Genomic DNA, 15,698 nt, shown 5'->3' with positions numbered 1-15,698 from the left:
GGGCATAAGGGGTTGTATTGTGTGTGTGTAGCTCAACCGCAAGGTCACCAACGAAGAAAATTGTGCTGTATGTGAGATACTGAGATAGATTATAATGGCAGAGCAATTTTTTCAACTGTATTTTTTTTTTTTTTTTTTTTTTTTGAGGAAAAAAATAACAATGGTGCATATATGGTTAAGTTTTGGAGAGAAAAAAAACTATATAGCATTGTGCCAGCAACTATCAAAGCTCATTTTGATTTGCGCCTTCTTGTTAAACAGAAGCTTTGGTAATCCAAAAAAAAAAAAGTTAAAAGTGATTGAACTCGTGCAAAGATGGGATTCGTGTCTCATCAAAAGGTTAGTTTGGAAGAAAAAAAAATAAAAATTATAAAAAATAAGAAAAAATGAAACAAAATAAGAAAATCGAAAGTAAAAGTGACTCAAAATTAAAAATTTTAAAATAATAAAAATATTAAAAATAAAAAGAATAAAAAAGTGAATTTTGCAGAAAAAAAGTTTTTGAAAAAATTCTAATAAAAAATATGAAAATATTTTTAGGACTCGAAAATCGAACAACTTTGACTAAAAATGTGTTAAATTTTAAATATTTGTGAAAAAAATCTTTAAAAATTTAAATTATAAACAATAGTAAATTTTTACTTTAATTTTGGATATAAAAGTAAAAATTTAAATTAAAGCAAATTTAAAAAAAAATCAAGAATTGTAAAAAAAAAAATTAAACGACAAATTTAAAAAAAAAGTGTTAAAAAAATTATTTAGAACCTAATTATTTTTTTTTTCTACAATAAGTTCTTACTTTAAAAATTTGTATTTAAAAAAAATAATAAGGCGAATAAATTTAATATTTTCATTTTTTGTCCCATGAGGATTTTTACGAGGGGGGGGGGAAATAAAAAATAAATATTTTTGAATTTTTTGTTTGTAATTTTTTAACGTTTTTAGACGTTAAACGTTGATTCTTAACATTTATTTAATTTTAGTTTATATTATTTTAAAATTTAAACTTAAAAGTAAAGAAAAATCAACAAAATCTCCCAAAATAAAAAATTTTTGAAAAAAAAATAATTTTGGTCACGTGACTTTCAAAAAAATGTTTTTCAACATTTCAATAGAAAATGTCGTAATTAAGCAAATTTCTTTAGTTTTTTGTATAATTTTACCATAAACAGTAATTTTTCATGATTTTTTAATATAAAAATTCCAAAATATGTCAAAAATATTTGTATTTTATATTTAATTTTTATTTTTCCCCCTGAATTTTTTCGACAAAATCCGAGGGGGGGGATACAAAAAATGGATATATTTATTCGCCTAAAAATTAAAATAAAAATAATTTTAATTTAGAAAAAAAAACAATTTTTATTTATTATTTAAATAAAAAAATAAAATTAATAATAATTTATAAAATTTGAAAAATTAAATAAATCATTTTAACCAATTAAATTAAATTAAAATAATATAATTTTAAAAAATAAAATAATTTTTTTTTAATTAAAAATTAAAAAAAAAATTGAAAAAAAAATTATTGAATAATTAATTTAAAATAATTAAAATTAAAAAAAAAATATAAATAAAATTTATTTTTTTTTTTCTTTTTTCAGATGTCAACAACAAAGTTGATAATCTGCTTGATAACAATTAGCCTTTTACCAAAAACGACACTTTCTGTCACCGTACCCGACGTCTCCTCGTCAACATCATCCACAACGGAGGCAACGAGCACGACTAGTCAAAAAACGGAAGTAAACACAACATTTTCCGTAAGCACATCTGAGAGCAAATCCTCCGACGATCTCGACAAAGACGAGAGCAAAAATCCCCAAAAACTCGAAATAATCAAACAAATCCGAAAAATTAACGCTGACGGCTCTTACACGATTGGCTACGAAGCTGAAGACGGCACTTTTAAGATTGAAAGTCGCGATGTTTTGGGCAACGTAAAGGGCACTTATGGCTACATCGATGAAAATGGCGAAATAAAGAGAGTTTCGTACACGGCAAATAACGCAACAGGCCTCAAAACGGTGTCAGAAGACACGGAAACGGAAGAAACGGCGCAATTGCCAAAGTATAACAATCGAACGAGTGCTTCGACAACACGTCGTCCCAACTTATCAACCACGAAATCGAGTGTCGTGCAAAGTATTCCGCGTCGTCGTTTCCATTTCGAACGAATTCATGGCCCGAATAAGGTTGGGCAGGAAGTTAATTCGTTAAATGCTGCCGAACCAACGACAACTGTCGTTTATGCGACTTCTATTTCGAGCACAGCAAAGCCTGTGTTGCTCGTTCGCCCGACCCAAGTCCCGTATGGGGTGAAACAATCGGCGAGCGTCGAACAAATAAGTCGTCCTGAAAAGTTGGAGATGAATTCCGTATCAAAAGTCAGTACAAATGTCAAAAATACGAAGAAAAAGGAGGAAGAAGAAGGTTCGAATAAAACTCGAAACCACCTTCGACGTCAATTAAGTTCAGAAAACACGGAAAATTTCGAAACGCAACAACAAATAATTTACGGACAATCATCTGGAGACGATAACACCCACATTTATGGCGGAGGTCCATCAGCTTCTGTCTCTGTACGTCCCTTATATAACCCTACAGCAACTCCTCGGGTGCCTGTTCAAGTTCTCGCCGCAAGACAACGTGCTGCCCAACTTCAAAATACGATCGGAAAAAGTCCCAGCACTACCACGGAAAGAGTTTATGTGAAATCCCCCAAGCGCTTAGATGAGAAACAGCGTTACGAGCAATCCACAGAACCCCAAACCGCAGGTCCTGTAGTTGAAATTCCCCCGGGAAGGGATTTAAATGAAGGAGCCGAAGACGAAAGACGTCAATTCCGGGAGAGACCTACTTATAGACCTCGAGAGTATGTTCGTTACGTGCCAACTACCGTACTCCCGGTGGAGCAAAGACACGGATATCGGAATCCAGTAGGAGTTCCCCCGATTCCTCTTCAAGCGTATCGTCCCGAGGAACAGCAGCAACAATATTTGAGAGAAACTACTCGAGTTCCCGTTCGTCGTCCCTCTTCCGATGGGTATCAGGAGCAAGCTCAAAGCCCGGAGTATCGGGAGCAAGGAGGACGTCCTGCAGCTGCTGGATACCCTGGAGATTATCAACATCCGTATCCGCCTCCTTATGGCTTTAACAATCCTTATCGCGGCGGAGGTTCGCCTTTCGATTATCCCGATAGACCATTAACCACGAGAGATTTCGAAAGACTTTTACAACTTTTGATCTATCGTCATACGCAATTGCAACGTTATGGCGGCGGGGGTATTGGAGGTTATGGGGGCCATCCTTACTACCCTTCAGCTTCTCCTTATCCTCCCTCAGCTCCTTACTACGGATATCAAATCCCTCGTCCTCCGTACTACCAAAATAATCCACTTTACGATCCGCGTTACGAAAACCCTAATTACAGTCCCTCGACTCCATCACGACAATATCCTGCTCCTCCTGCTTCAGGTCCTTCGAGCGAAGCCCCATCCGAAAATGAACAATCACTGAATCAAGTGAACCCGCAATATTACGATAGTCAACGCACCATTCCGAGACGTCGGCAATTCTTACCCCCGCCTCCCGCCCCATCACGTCAATACTCCTCATCGACACAAGTGCCCTTCCACGATGCCGATTACGCGACAAACACGAATCAATTGGGCCCAAATTTACCGGATTACCTTCCGCCGCATGTTCGTGAAGACTTGCTCTATCGCATGTTTATGCTCGCGCTAAGAACTGATCCAAATTATGCCCATGCAGCAGCAGCTTCGCAGCCAGAGCCAGCGGGAACTGTGCCGCATGCCTCGAGTATCGAACCGACAACTATTGCGCCCGTCACAAGTCGAAAACCCGTCAGAAGTGTACAGATTTTGGGAGAAGAGGAACCTTAAACGTTAAAAGCTAAAAAAAAAAACAATTACGCCGTGATAGATCTGACTCGTTTTGTAATACTATTAAATAATTAATGTGCATGTGTAATATAAAAAAAGACAACAAACGTTTAATTTTTAAGTTTAAAATTCTCGTGTCATTTGTAAAAATTGTAAGAAGGCTTAATTTCACACTCTTTATAAGGTCAGCTCGCTATTATAACGTAAAAATTAAAACTTTTTAACATATATATTAACAAAACAATCAAATTTCGTACCACACAATATTCCATAAAGTCGCTTATGAAGTAATACACACAATATAAAGCAATAATAATAAGCAAAAAAAAACAATCACTTAAATTTTTCTCATTACAAAATAGTTCTCATAATTGTGTTACGATTCTAATTTCAATGCATAATTATTACATTTTACTCTTTTTTTTTAACTTGCCTTGTCTTGCTTTTTTTATTTAATTTTTGTCTGTCTTTTATAAACTTCTTTTAAATTTTTGCACTCAAGTCAAATAAATATGAAGACTTTTAAATAAAAATAGCTTACATACTCATGCCAACTGATAACTTGTTACATTTGCAATTGTTATGAAAAGGTAAGACACTGAGAGATGTAATGAGACCACAGAAAATGAAATTGTGGTAAGTAAAAGTGAAGTAATCTTTTATGTCAAAAAATGTGATCAAATTTATTTATTTTTTTTATTTCCCGGGCGAAAAGGATAAATCGCACAACTAACATTTTTAACAAACTGAGAAAAATCGATTTAAAATTTTTTACGGTTTTTGAGCTGTAAATTTTTTTTTTTAAACTATTTCTTCATTTTTAAACTTACAAAAGTAAATAATTGGCCTATATAAACAATTTTTGTGCAGAAAATTTTTTTTATCTAAACTCTAAGGGGTAGTTTTGGGAAATTTTTTTATTGAAATCGCAAATTGCACAAAATTTCATATGAAAATATGGCCTATAGAATTTTTGTGATGTCAAAGGAATTTTTTTCAGTTTAAATTTTTTAGCAGTTTTGAGTTAAAAAATGATTAAAAATGATAAATTAGAGCCCCCTGATAAATTTTTATCCATTTGGAGCAAGATTTGACAAAAATTGCTTTGACACAGTTTTTGACACAGTTTTTTTGTTCTTGATTTAGTTTTCAAAACAAAACTATGTCAAAGGAAAAATTTTTTTTCAGTTTCAATTTTTTAGCAGTTTTGAGTTAAAAAATGATTAAAAATGATAAATTAGAGCCCTCTGATAAATTTTTATCCATTTGGAGCAAGATTTGACAAAAATTGCTTTGACACAGTTTTTGACACAGTTTTTTTGTTCTTGATTTAGTTTTCAAAACAAAACTATGTCAAAGGAAAAATTTTTTTTTCAGTTTCAATTTTTTAGCAGTTTTGAGTTAAAAAATGATTAAAAATGATAAATTAGAGCCCCCTGATAAATTTTTATCCATTTGGAGCAAGATTTGACAAAAATTGCTTTGACACAGTTTTTGACACAGTTTTTTTGTTCTTGATTTAGTTTTCAAAACAAAACTATGTCAAAGGAAAAATTTTTTTTCAGTTTCAATTTTTTAGCAGTTTTGAGTTAAAAAATGATTAAAAATGATAAATTAGAGCCCCCTGATAAATTTTTATCCATTTGGAGCAAGATTTGACAAAAATTGCTTTGACACAGTTTTTGACACAGTTTTTTTGTTCTTGATTTAGTTTTCAAAACAAAACTATGTCAAAGGAAAAATTTTTTTTCAGTTTCAATTTTTTAGCAGTTTTGAGTTAAAAAATGATTAAAAATGATAAATTAGAGCCCCTGATAAATTTTTATCCATTTGGAGCAAGATTTGACAAAAATTGCTTTGACACAGTTTTTGACACAGTTTTTTTGTTCTTGATTTAGTTTTCAAAACAAAACTATGTCAAAGGAAAAATTTTTTTTCAGTTTCAATTTTTTAGCAGTTTTGAGTTAAAAAATGATTAAAAATGATAAATTAGAGCCCCTCTGATAAATTTTTATCCATTTGGAGCAAGATTTGACAAAAATTGCTTTGACACAGTTTTTGACACAGTTTTTTTGTTCTTGATTTAGTTTTCAAAACAAAACTATGTCAAAGGAAAAATTTTTTTTCAGTTTCAATTTTTTAGCAGTTTTGAGTTAAAAAATGATTAAAAATGATAAATTAGAGCCCCTCTGATAAATTTTTATCCATTTGGAGCAAGAATTGACAAAAATTGCTTTGACACAGTTTTTGACACAGTTTTTTTGTTCTTGATTTAGTTTTCAAAACAAAACTATGTCAAAGGAAAAATTTTTTTTCAGTTTCAATTTTTTAGCAGTTTTGAGTTAAAAAATGATTAAAAATGATAAATTAGAGCCCCCTGATAAATTTTTATCCATTTGGAGCAAGATTTGACAAAAATTGCTTTGACACAGTTTTTGACACAGTTTTTTTGTTCTTGATTTAGTTTTCAAAACAAAACTATGTCAAAGGAAAAATTTTTTTTCAGTTTCAATTTTTTAGCAGTTTTGAGTTAAAAAATGATTAAAAATGATAAATTAGAGCCCCCTGATAAATTTTTATCCATTTGGAGCAAGATTTGACAAAAATTGCTTTGACACAGTTTTTGACACAGTTTTTTTGTTCTTGATTTAGTTTTCAAAACAAAACTATGTCAAAGGAAAAATTTTTTTTCAGTTTCAATTTTTTAGCAGTTTTGAGTTAAAAAATGATTAAAAATGATAAATTAGAGCCCCCTGATAAATTTTTATCCATTTGGAGCAAGATTTGACAAAAATTGCTTTGACACAGTTTTTGACACAGTTTTTTTGTTCTTGATTTAGTTTTCAAAACAAAACTATGTCAAAGGAAAAATTTTTTTTCAGTTTCAATTTTTTAGCAGTTTTGAGTTAAAAAATGATTAAAAATGATAAATTAGAGCCCCCTGATAAATTTTTATCCATTTGGAGCAAGATTTGACAAAAATTGCTTTGACACAGTTTTTGACACAGTTTTTTTGTTCTTGATTTAGTTTTTAAAACAAAACTATGTCAAGAAAAATTTTTTTTTTCAGTTTCAATTTTTTGGCAGTTTTGAGTTATAAAATGATTAAAAATGATAAATTAGAGCCCCCTGATAAATTTTTATCCATTTGGAGCAAGATTTGACAAAAATTGCTTTGACACAGTTTTTGACACAGTTTTTTTGTTCTTGATTTAGTTTTCAAAACAAAACTATGTCAAAGGAAAAATTTTTTTTCAGTTTCAATTTTTTAGCAGTTTTGAGTTATAAAATGATTAAAAATGATAAATTAGAGCCCCTCTGATAAATTTTTATCCATTTGGAGCAAAATTTGACAAAAATTGCTTTGACACAGTTTTTGACACAGTTTTTTTGTTCTTGATTTAGTTTTCAAAACAAAACTATGTCAAAGGAAAAATTTTTTTTCAGTTTCAATTTTTTAGCAGTTTTGAGTTATAAAATGATTAAAAATGATAAATTAGAGCCCCTCTGATAAATTTTTATCCATTTGAGTTAGATTAAAAATGATAAATTAGAGCCCCCTGACAAATTTTTATCAATTTTGAGCAAGATTTGACAAAAATTGCTTTGACACAGTTTTTGACACAGTTTTTTTGTTCTTGATTTAGTTTTCAAAACAAAACTATGTCAAAGGAAATTTTTTTTTTCAGTTTCAATTTTTTATCAGTTTTGAGATAAAAATGATTAAAAATGATAAATTAGAGCCCCCTGATAAATTTTTATCCATTTGGAGCAAGATTTGACAAAAATTGCTTTGACACAGTTTTTGACACAGTTTTTTTGTTCTTGATTTAGTTTTCAAAACAAAACTATGTCAAAGGAAAAATTTTTTTTCAGTTTCAATTTTTTAGCAGTTTTGAGTTATAAAATGATTAAAAATGATAAATTAGAGCCCCTCTGATAAATTTTTATCCATTTGGAGCAAGAATTGACAAAAATTGCTTTGACACAGTTTTTGACACAGTTTTTTTGTTCTTGATTTAGTTTTCAAAACAAAACTATGTCAAAGGAAAAATTTTTTTTCAGTTTCAATTTTTTAGCAGTTTTGAGTTAAAAAATGATTAAAAATGATAAATTAGAGCCCCCTGATAAATTTTTATCCATTTGGAGCAAGATTTGACAAAAATTGCTTTGACACAGTTTTTGACACAGTTTTTTTGTTCTTGATTTAGTTTTCAAAACAAAACTATGTCAAAGGAAAAATTTTTTTTCAGTTTCAATTTTTTAGCAGTTTTGAGTTAAAAAATGATTAAAAATGATAAATTAGAGCCCCCTGATAAATTTTTATCCATTTGGAGCAAGATTTGACAAAAATTGCTTTGACACAGTTTTTGACACAGTTTTTTTGTTCTTGATTTAGTTTTCAAAACAAAACTATGTCAAAGGAAAAATTTTTTTTCAGTTTCAATTTTTTAGCAGTTTTGAGTTAAAAAATGATTAAAAATGATAAATTAGAGCCCCCTGATAAATTTTTATCCATTTGGAGCAAGATTTGACAAAAATTGCTTTGACACAGTTTTTGACACAGTTTTTTTGTTCTTGATTTAGTTTTCAAAACAAAACTATGTCAAAGGAAAAATTTTTTTTCAGTTTCAATTTTTTAGCAGTTTTGAGTTAAAAAATGATTAAAAATGATAAATTAGAGCCCCCTGATAAATTTTTATCCATTTGGAGCAAGATTTGACAAAAATTGCTTTGACACAGTTTTTGACACAGTTTTTTTGTTCTTGATTTAGTTTTCAAAACAAAACTATGTCAAAGGAAAAATTTTTTTTCAGTTTCAATTTTTTAGCAGTTTTGAGTTAAGAAATGATTAAAAATGATAAATTAGAGCCCCCTGATAAATTTTTATCCATTTGGAGCAAGATTTGACAAAAATTGCTTTGACACAGTTTTTGACACAGTTTTTTTGTTCTTGATTTAGTTTTCAAAACAAAACTATGTCAAAGGAAAAATTTTTTTTCAGTTTCAATTTTTTAGCAGTTTTGAGTTAAAAAATGATTAAAAATGATAAATTAGAGCCCCCTGATAAATTTTTATCCATTTGGAGCAAGATTTGACAAAAATTGCTTTGACACAGTTTTTGACACAGTTTTTTTGTTCTTGATTTAGTTTTCAAAACAAAACTATGTCAAAGGAAAAATTTTTTTTCAGTTTCAATTTTTTAGCAGTTTTGAGTTGTAAAATGATTAAAAATGATAAATTAGAGCCCCCTGATAAATTTTTATCCATTTGGAGCAAGATTTGACAAAAATTGCTTTGACACAGTTTTTGACACAGTTTTTTTGTTCTTGATTTAGTTTTCAAAACAAAACTATGTCAAAGGAAAAATTTTTTTTCAGTTTCAATTTTTTAGCAGTTTTGAGTTAAAAAATGATTAAAAATGATAAATTAGAGCCCCCTGATAAATTTTTATCCATTTGGAGCAAGATTTGACAAAAATTGCTTTGACACAGTTTTTGACACAGTTTTTTTGTTCTTGATTTAGTTTTCAAAACAAAACTATGTCAAAGGAAAAATTTTTTTTCAGTTTCAATTTTTTAGCAGTTTTGAGTTAAAAAATGATTAAAAATGATAAATTAGAGCCCCCTGATAAATTTTTATCCATTTGGAGCAAGATTTGACAAAAATTGCTTTGACACAGTTTTTGACACAGTTTTTTTGTTCTTGATTTAGTTTTCAAAACAAAACTATGTCAAAGGAAAAATTTTTTTTCAGTTTCAATTTTTTAGCAGTTTTGAGTTATAAAATGATTAAAAATGATAAATTAGAGCCCTCTGATAAATTTTTATCCATTTGGAGCAAGATTTGACAAAAATTGCTTTGACACAGTTTTTGACACAGTTTTTTTGTTCTTGATTTAGTTTTCAAAACAAAACTATGTCAAAGGAAAAATTTTTTTTCAGTTTCAATTTTTTAGCAGTTTTGAGTTAAAAAATGATTAAAAATGATAAATTAGAGCCCCCTGATAAATTTTTATCCATTTGGAGCAAGATTTGACAAAAATTGCTTTGACACAGTTTTTGACACAGTTTTTTTGTTCTTGATTTAGTTTTCAAAACAAAACTATGTCAAAGGAAAAATTTTTTTTCAGTTTCAATTTTTTAGCAGTTTTGAGTTAAAAAATGATTAAAAATGATAAATTAGAGCCCCCTGATAAATTTTTATCCATTTGGAGCAAGATTTGACAAAAATTGCTTTGACACAGTTTTTGACACAGTTTTTTTGTTCTTGATTTAGTTTTCAAAACAAAACTATGTCAAAGGAAAAATTTTTTTTCAGTTTCAATTTTTTAGCAGTTTTGAGTTAAAAAATGATTAAAAATGATAAATTAGAGCCCCCTGATAAATTTTTATCCATTTGGAGCAAGATTTGACAAAAATTGCTTTGACACAGTTTTTGACACAGTTTTTTTGTTCTTGATTTAGTTTTCAAAACAAAACTATGTCAAAGGAAAAATTTTTTTTCAGTTTCAATTTTTTAGCAGTTTTGAGTTAAAAAATGATTAAAAATGATAAATTAGAGCCCCCTGATAAATTTTTATCCATTTGGAGCAAGATTTGACAAAAATTGCTTTGACACAGTTTTTGACACAGTTTTTTTGTTCTTGATTTAGTTTTCAAAACAAAACTATGTCAAAGGAAAAATTTTTTTTCAGTTTCAATTTTTTAGCAGTTTTGAGTTAAAAAATGATTAAAAATGATAAATTAGAGCCCCCTGATAAATTTTTATCCATTTGGAGCAAGATTTGACAAAAATTGCTTTGACACAGTTTTTGACACAGTTTTTTTGTTCTTGATTTAGTTTTCAAAACAAAACTATGTCAAAGGAAAAATTTTTTTTCAGTTTCAATTTTTTAGCAGTTTTGAGTTAAAAAATGATTAAAAATGATAAATTAGAGCCCCCTGATAAATTTTTATCCATTTGGAGCAAGATTTGACAAAAATTGCTTTGACACAGTTTTTGACACAGTTTTTTTTTTTTGTTCTTGATTTAGTTTTCAAAACAAAACTATGTCAAAGGAAAAATTTTTTTTCAGTTTCAATTTTTTAGCAGTTTTGAGTTATAAAATGATTAAAAATGATAAATTAGAGCCCCCTGATAAATTTTTATCCATTTGGAGCAAGATTTGACAAAAATTGCTTTGACACAGTTTTTGACACAGTTTTTTTGTTCTTGATTTAGTTTTCAAAACAAAACTATGTCAAAGGAAAAATTTTTTTTCAGTTTCAATTTTTTAGCAGTTTTGAGTTATAAAATGATTAAAAATGATAAATTAGAGCCCCCTGATAAATTTTTATCCATTTGGAGCAAGATTTGACAAAAATTGCTTTGACACAGTTTTTGACACAGTTTTTTTGTTCTTGATTTAGTTTTCAAAACAAAACTATGTCAAAGGAAAAATTTTTTTTCAGTTTCAATTTTTTAGCAGTTTTGAGTTATAAAATGATTAAAAATGATAAATTAGAGCCCCCTGATAAATTTTTATCCATTTGGAGCAAGATTTGACAAAAATTGCTTTGACACAGTTTTTGACACAGTTTTTTTGTTCTTGATTTAGTTTTCAAAACAAAACTATGTCAAAGGAAAAATTTTTTTTCAGTTTCAATTTTTTAGCAGTTTTGAGTTAAAAAATGATTATAAATGATAAATTAGAGCCCCCTGATAAATTTTTATCCATTTGGAGCAAGATTTGACAAAAATTGCTTTGACACAGTTTTTGACACAGTTTTTTTGTTCTTGATTTAGTTTTCAAAACAAAACTATGTCAAAGGAAAAATTTTTTTTCAGTTTCAATTTTTTAGCAGTTTTGAGTTATAAAATGATTAAAAATGATAAATTAGAGCCCCCTGATAAATTTTTATCCATTTGGAGCAAGATTTGACAAAAATTGCTTTGACACAGTTTTTGACACAGTTTTTTTGTTCTTGATTTAGTTTTCAAAACAAAACTATGTCAAAGGAAAAATTTTTTTTCAGTTTCAATTTTTTAGCAGTTTTGAGTTAAAAAATGATTAAAAATGATAAATTAGAGCCCCCTGATAAATTTTTATCCATTTGGAGCAAGATTTGACAAAAATTGCTTTGACACAGTTTTTGACACAGTTTTTTTGTTCTTGATTTAGTTTTCAAAACAAAACTATGTCAAAGGAAAAATTTTTTTTCAGTTTCAATTTTTTAGCAGTTTTGAGTTAAAAAATGATTAAAAATGATAAATTAGAGCCCCCTGATAAATTTTTATCCATTTGGAGCAAGATTTGACAAAAATTGCTTTGACACAGTTTTTGACACAGTTTTTTTGTTCTTGATTTAGTTTTCAAAACAAAACTATGTCAAAGGAAAAATTTTTTTTCAGTTTCAATTTTTTAGCAGTTTTGAGTTAAAAAATGATTAAAAATGATAAATTAGAGCCCCCTGATAAATTTTTATCCATTTGGAGCAAGATTTGACAAAAATTGCTTTGACACAGTTTTTGACACAGTTTTTTTGTTCTTGATTTAGTTTTCAAAACAAAACTATGTCAAAGGAAAAATTTTTTTTCAGTTTCAATTTTTTAGCAGTTTTGAGTTATAAAATGATTAAAAATGATAAATTAGAGCCCCCTGATAAATTTTTATCCATTTGGAGCAAGATTTGACAAAAATTGCTTTGACACAGTTTTTGACACAGTTTTTTTGTTCTTGATTTAGTTTTCAAAACAAAACTATGTCAAAGGAAAAATTTTTTTTCAGTTTCAATTTTTTAGCAGTTTTGAGTTAAAAAATGATTAAAAATGATAAATTAGAGCCCCCTGATAAATTTTTATCCATTTGGAGCAAGATTTGACAAAAATTGCTTTGACACAGTTTTTGACACAGTTTTTTTGTTCTTGATTTAGTTTTCAAAACAAAACTATGTCAAAGGAAAAATTTTTTTTCAGTTTCAATTTTTTAGCAGTTTTGAGTTAAAAAATGATTAAAAATGATAAATTAGAGCCCCCTGATAAATTTTTATCCATTTGGAGCAAGACTTGACAAAAATTGCTTTGACACAGTTTTTGACACAGTTTTTTTGTTCTTGATTTAGTTTTCAAAACAAAACTATGTCAAAGGAAAAATTTTTTTTCAGTTTCAATTTTTTAGCAGTTTTGAGTTGCAAAATGATTAAAAATGATAAATTAGAGCCCTTCTGATAAATTTTTATCCATTTGGAGCAAGAATTGACAAAATTGCTTTGACACAGTTTTTGACACAGTTTTTTTGTTCTTGATTTAGTTTTCAAAACAAAACTATGTCAAAGGAAAAATTTTTTTTCAGTTTCAATTTTTTAGCAGTTTTGAGTTAAAAAATGATTAAAAATAATAAATTAGAGCCCCCTGATAAATTTTTATCCATTTGGAGCAAGATTTGACAAAAATTGCTTTGACACAGTTTTTGACACAGTTTTTTTGTTCTTGATTTAGTTTTCAAAACAAAACTATGTCAAAGGAAAAATTTTTTTTCAGTTTCAATTTTTTGGCAGTTTTGAGTTATAAAATGATTAAAAATGATAAATTAGAGCCCCCTGATAAATTTTTATCCATTTGGAGCAAGATTTGACAAAAATTGCTTTGACACAGTTTTTGACACAGTTTTTTTGTTCTTGATTTAGTTTTCAAAACAAAACTATGTCAAAGGAAAAATTTTTTTTCAGTTTCAATTTTTTAGCAGTTTTGAGTCATAAAATGATTAAAAATGATAAATTAGAGCCCCCTGATAAATTTTTATCCATTTGGAGCAAGATTTGACAAAAATTGCTTTGACACAGTTTTTGACACAGTTTTTTTGTTCTTGATTTAGTTTTCAAAACAAAACTATGTCAAAGAAAAATTTTTTTTTCAGTTTCAATTTTTTAGCAGTTTTGAGTTAAAAAATGATTAAAAATGATAAATTAGAGCCCCCTGATAAATTTTTATCCATTTGGAGCAAGATTTGACAAAAATTGCTTTGACACAGTTTTTGACACAGTTTTTTTGTTCTTGATTTAGTTTTCAAAACAAAACTATGTCAAAGAAAAATTTTTTTTCAGTTTCAATTTTTTAGCAGTTTTGAGTTAAAAAATGATTAAAAATGATAAATTAGAGCCCCCTGATAAATTTTTATCCATTTGGAGCAAGATTTGACAAAAATTGCTTTGACACAGTTTTTGACACAGTTTTTTTGTTCTTGATTTAGTTTTCAAAACAAAACTATGTCAAAGAAAAATTTTTTTTTCAGTTTCAATTTTTTGGCAGTTTTGAGTTAAAAAATGATTAAAAATGATAAATTAGAGCCCCCTGATAAATTTTTATCCATTTGGAGCAAGATTTGACAAAAATTGCTTTGACACAGTTTTTGACACAGTTTTTTTGTTCTTGATTTAGTTTTCAAAACAAAACTATGTCAAAGAAAAATTTTTTTTCAGTTTCAATTTTTTGGCAGTTTTAAGTTAAAAAATGATTAAAAATGATAAATTAGAGCCCCCTGATAAATTTTTATCCATTTGGAGCAAGATTTGACAAAAATTGCTTTGACACAGTTTTTGACACAGTTTTTTTGTTCTTGATTTAGTTTTCAAAACAAAACTATGTCAAAGAAAAATTTTTTTTCAGTTTCAATTTTTTGGCAGTTTTGAGTTAAAAAATGTTTCAATTTTTTGATTAAAAATGATAAATTAGAGCCCCCTGATAAATTTTTATCCATTTGGAGCAAGATTTGACAAAAATTGCTTTGACACAGTTTTTGACACAGTTTTTTTGTTCTTGATTTAGTTTTCAAAACAAAACTATGTCAAAGAAAAATTTTTTTTCAGTTTCAATTTTTTGGCAGTTTTAAGTTATAAAATGATTAAAAATGATAAATTAGAGCCCTTCTGATAAATTTTTATCCATTTGGAGCAAGATTTGACAAAAATTGCTTTGACACAGTTTTTTTGTTCTTGATTTAGTTTTCAAAACAAAACTATGTCAAAGGAAAAAATTTTTTTTCAGTTTCAATTTTTTAGCAGTTTTGAGTTAAAAAATGATTAAAAATGATAAATTAGAGCCCTTCTGATAAATTTTTATCCATTTGGAGCAAGATTTGACAAAACACAGTTAAAAATCGCCAAAAAATCAAAATTTTCTGATCTAAAAAACGAAAATTCACAAAAAATTCTTTCTTATAAAAAAAACTGTTTAAACAATTTAAATGAACACATAAAGCACCACTTAATGTTCTTCCTTTTCGACCACAATCCATGCACAATGAGATAATAGCATCTGTTCCCGCACAACAACATCATTTATCACAAACGAACAAAAAAAAAACTTTCAATATAAACACATTAAGTAACCATCTTCTCGTATTACCAACCTCTAATATCAATAAAAATTATCACGCTTTATCATATTTTTACGCCGCCGTCGGTCCCTCTGCGTGGAAAAATTAACGAAAGTAATTTGATTTGTTTCTTAAAAGTGCGAAAAGATGAGAAATGGTCACGCAATCGCCTGAAACAAAAACAAAAAATAATAATTATAAATAGTTTGATCATAAAATTGCGTGACCCGGATTAAGTTGTTTGCGGGAAATTTTTACAGGTTGAAAGGTGATTAATGTTTTTTTTTTCATAATTTTTCGTCGAAAAGACCAGATGGAAATTTTCTCAAAGGAATTTTTTGTGAATTTAAGATTTTTTTTTCAAGAGACAATATTTTTTTGTCATCAAACAAATTGCTCCGAGGACAAGATTATTAAAAGTGTGGAAATGTGATGTA

At 28.1% G+C, this 15,698-nt stretch overlaps 1 protein-coding gene across 1 annotated transcript; it reads left to right on the top strand.

The window, feature by feature from the left end:
• The first annotated feature begins 315 nt into the window (after positions 1 to 315).
• Positions 316 to 3,905, top strand: LOC134836429 (uncharacterized). Its single transcript, XM_063851634.1, has 2 exons — positions 316 to 339; positions 1,605 to 3,905. The coding sequence occupies exons 1-2, from the start codon at positions 316 to 318 to the stop codon at positions 3,903 to 3,905; spliced, it is 2,325 nt and encodes a 774-aa protein (XP_063707704.1).
• The last annotated feature ends 11,793 nt before the right edge of the window (positions 3,906 to 15,698 follow it).

The sequence above is a fragment of the Culicoides brevitarsis genome, unplaced genomic scaffold, assembly GCF_036172545.1.
Source record: "Culicoides brevitarsis isolate CSIRO-B50_1 unplaced genomic scaffold, AGI_CSIRO_Cbre_v1 contig_28, whole genome shotgun sequence".
Taxonomy (NCBI): Eukaryota; Metazoa; Arthropoda; class Insecta; order Diptera; family Ceratopogonidae; genus Culicoides; species Culicoides brevitarsis.
This window is presented reverse-complemented; position numbering and strand designations above follow the sequence as displayed.

Coding starts and splice junctions, on each gene's coding strand:
- LOC134836429 (XM_063851634.1), top strand. CDS start 316: ATGGGATTCGTGTCTCATCAAAAG. Junction 340..1,604: donor GATTCGTGTCTCATCAAAAG/GTTAGTTTGGAA, acceptor TTCTTTTTTCAG/ATGTCAACAACAAAGTTGAT.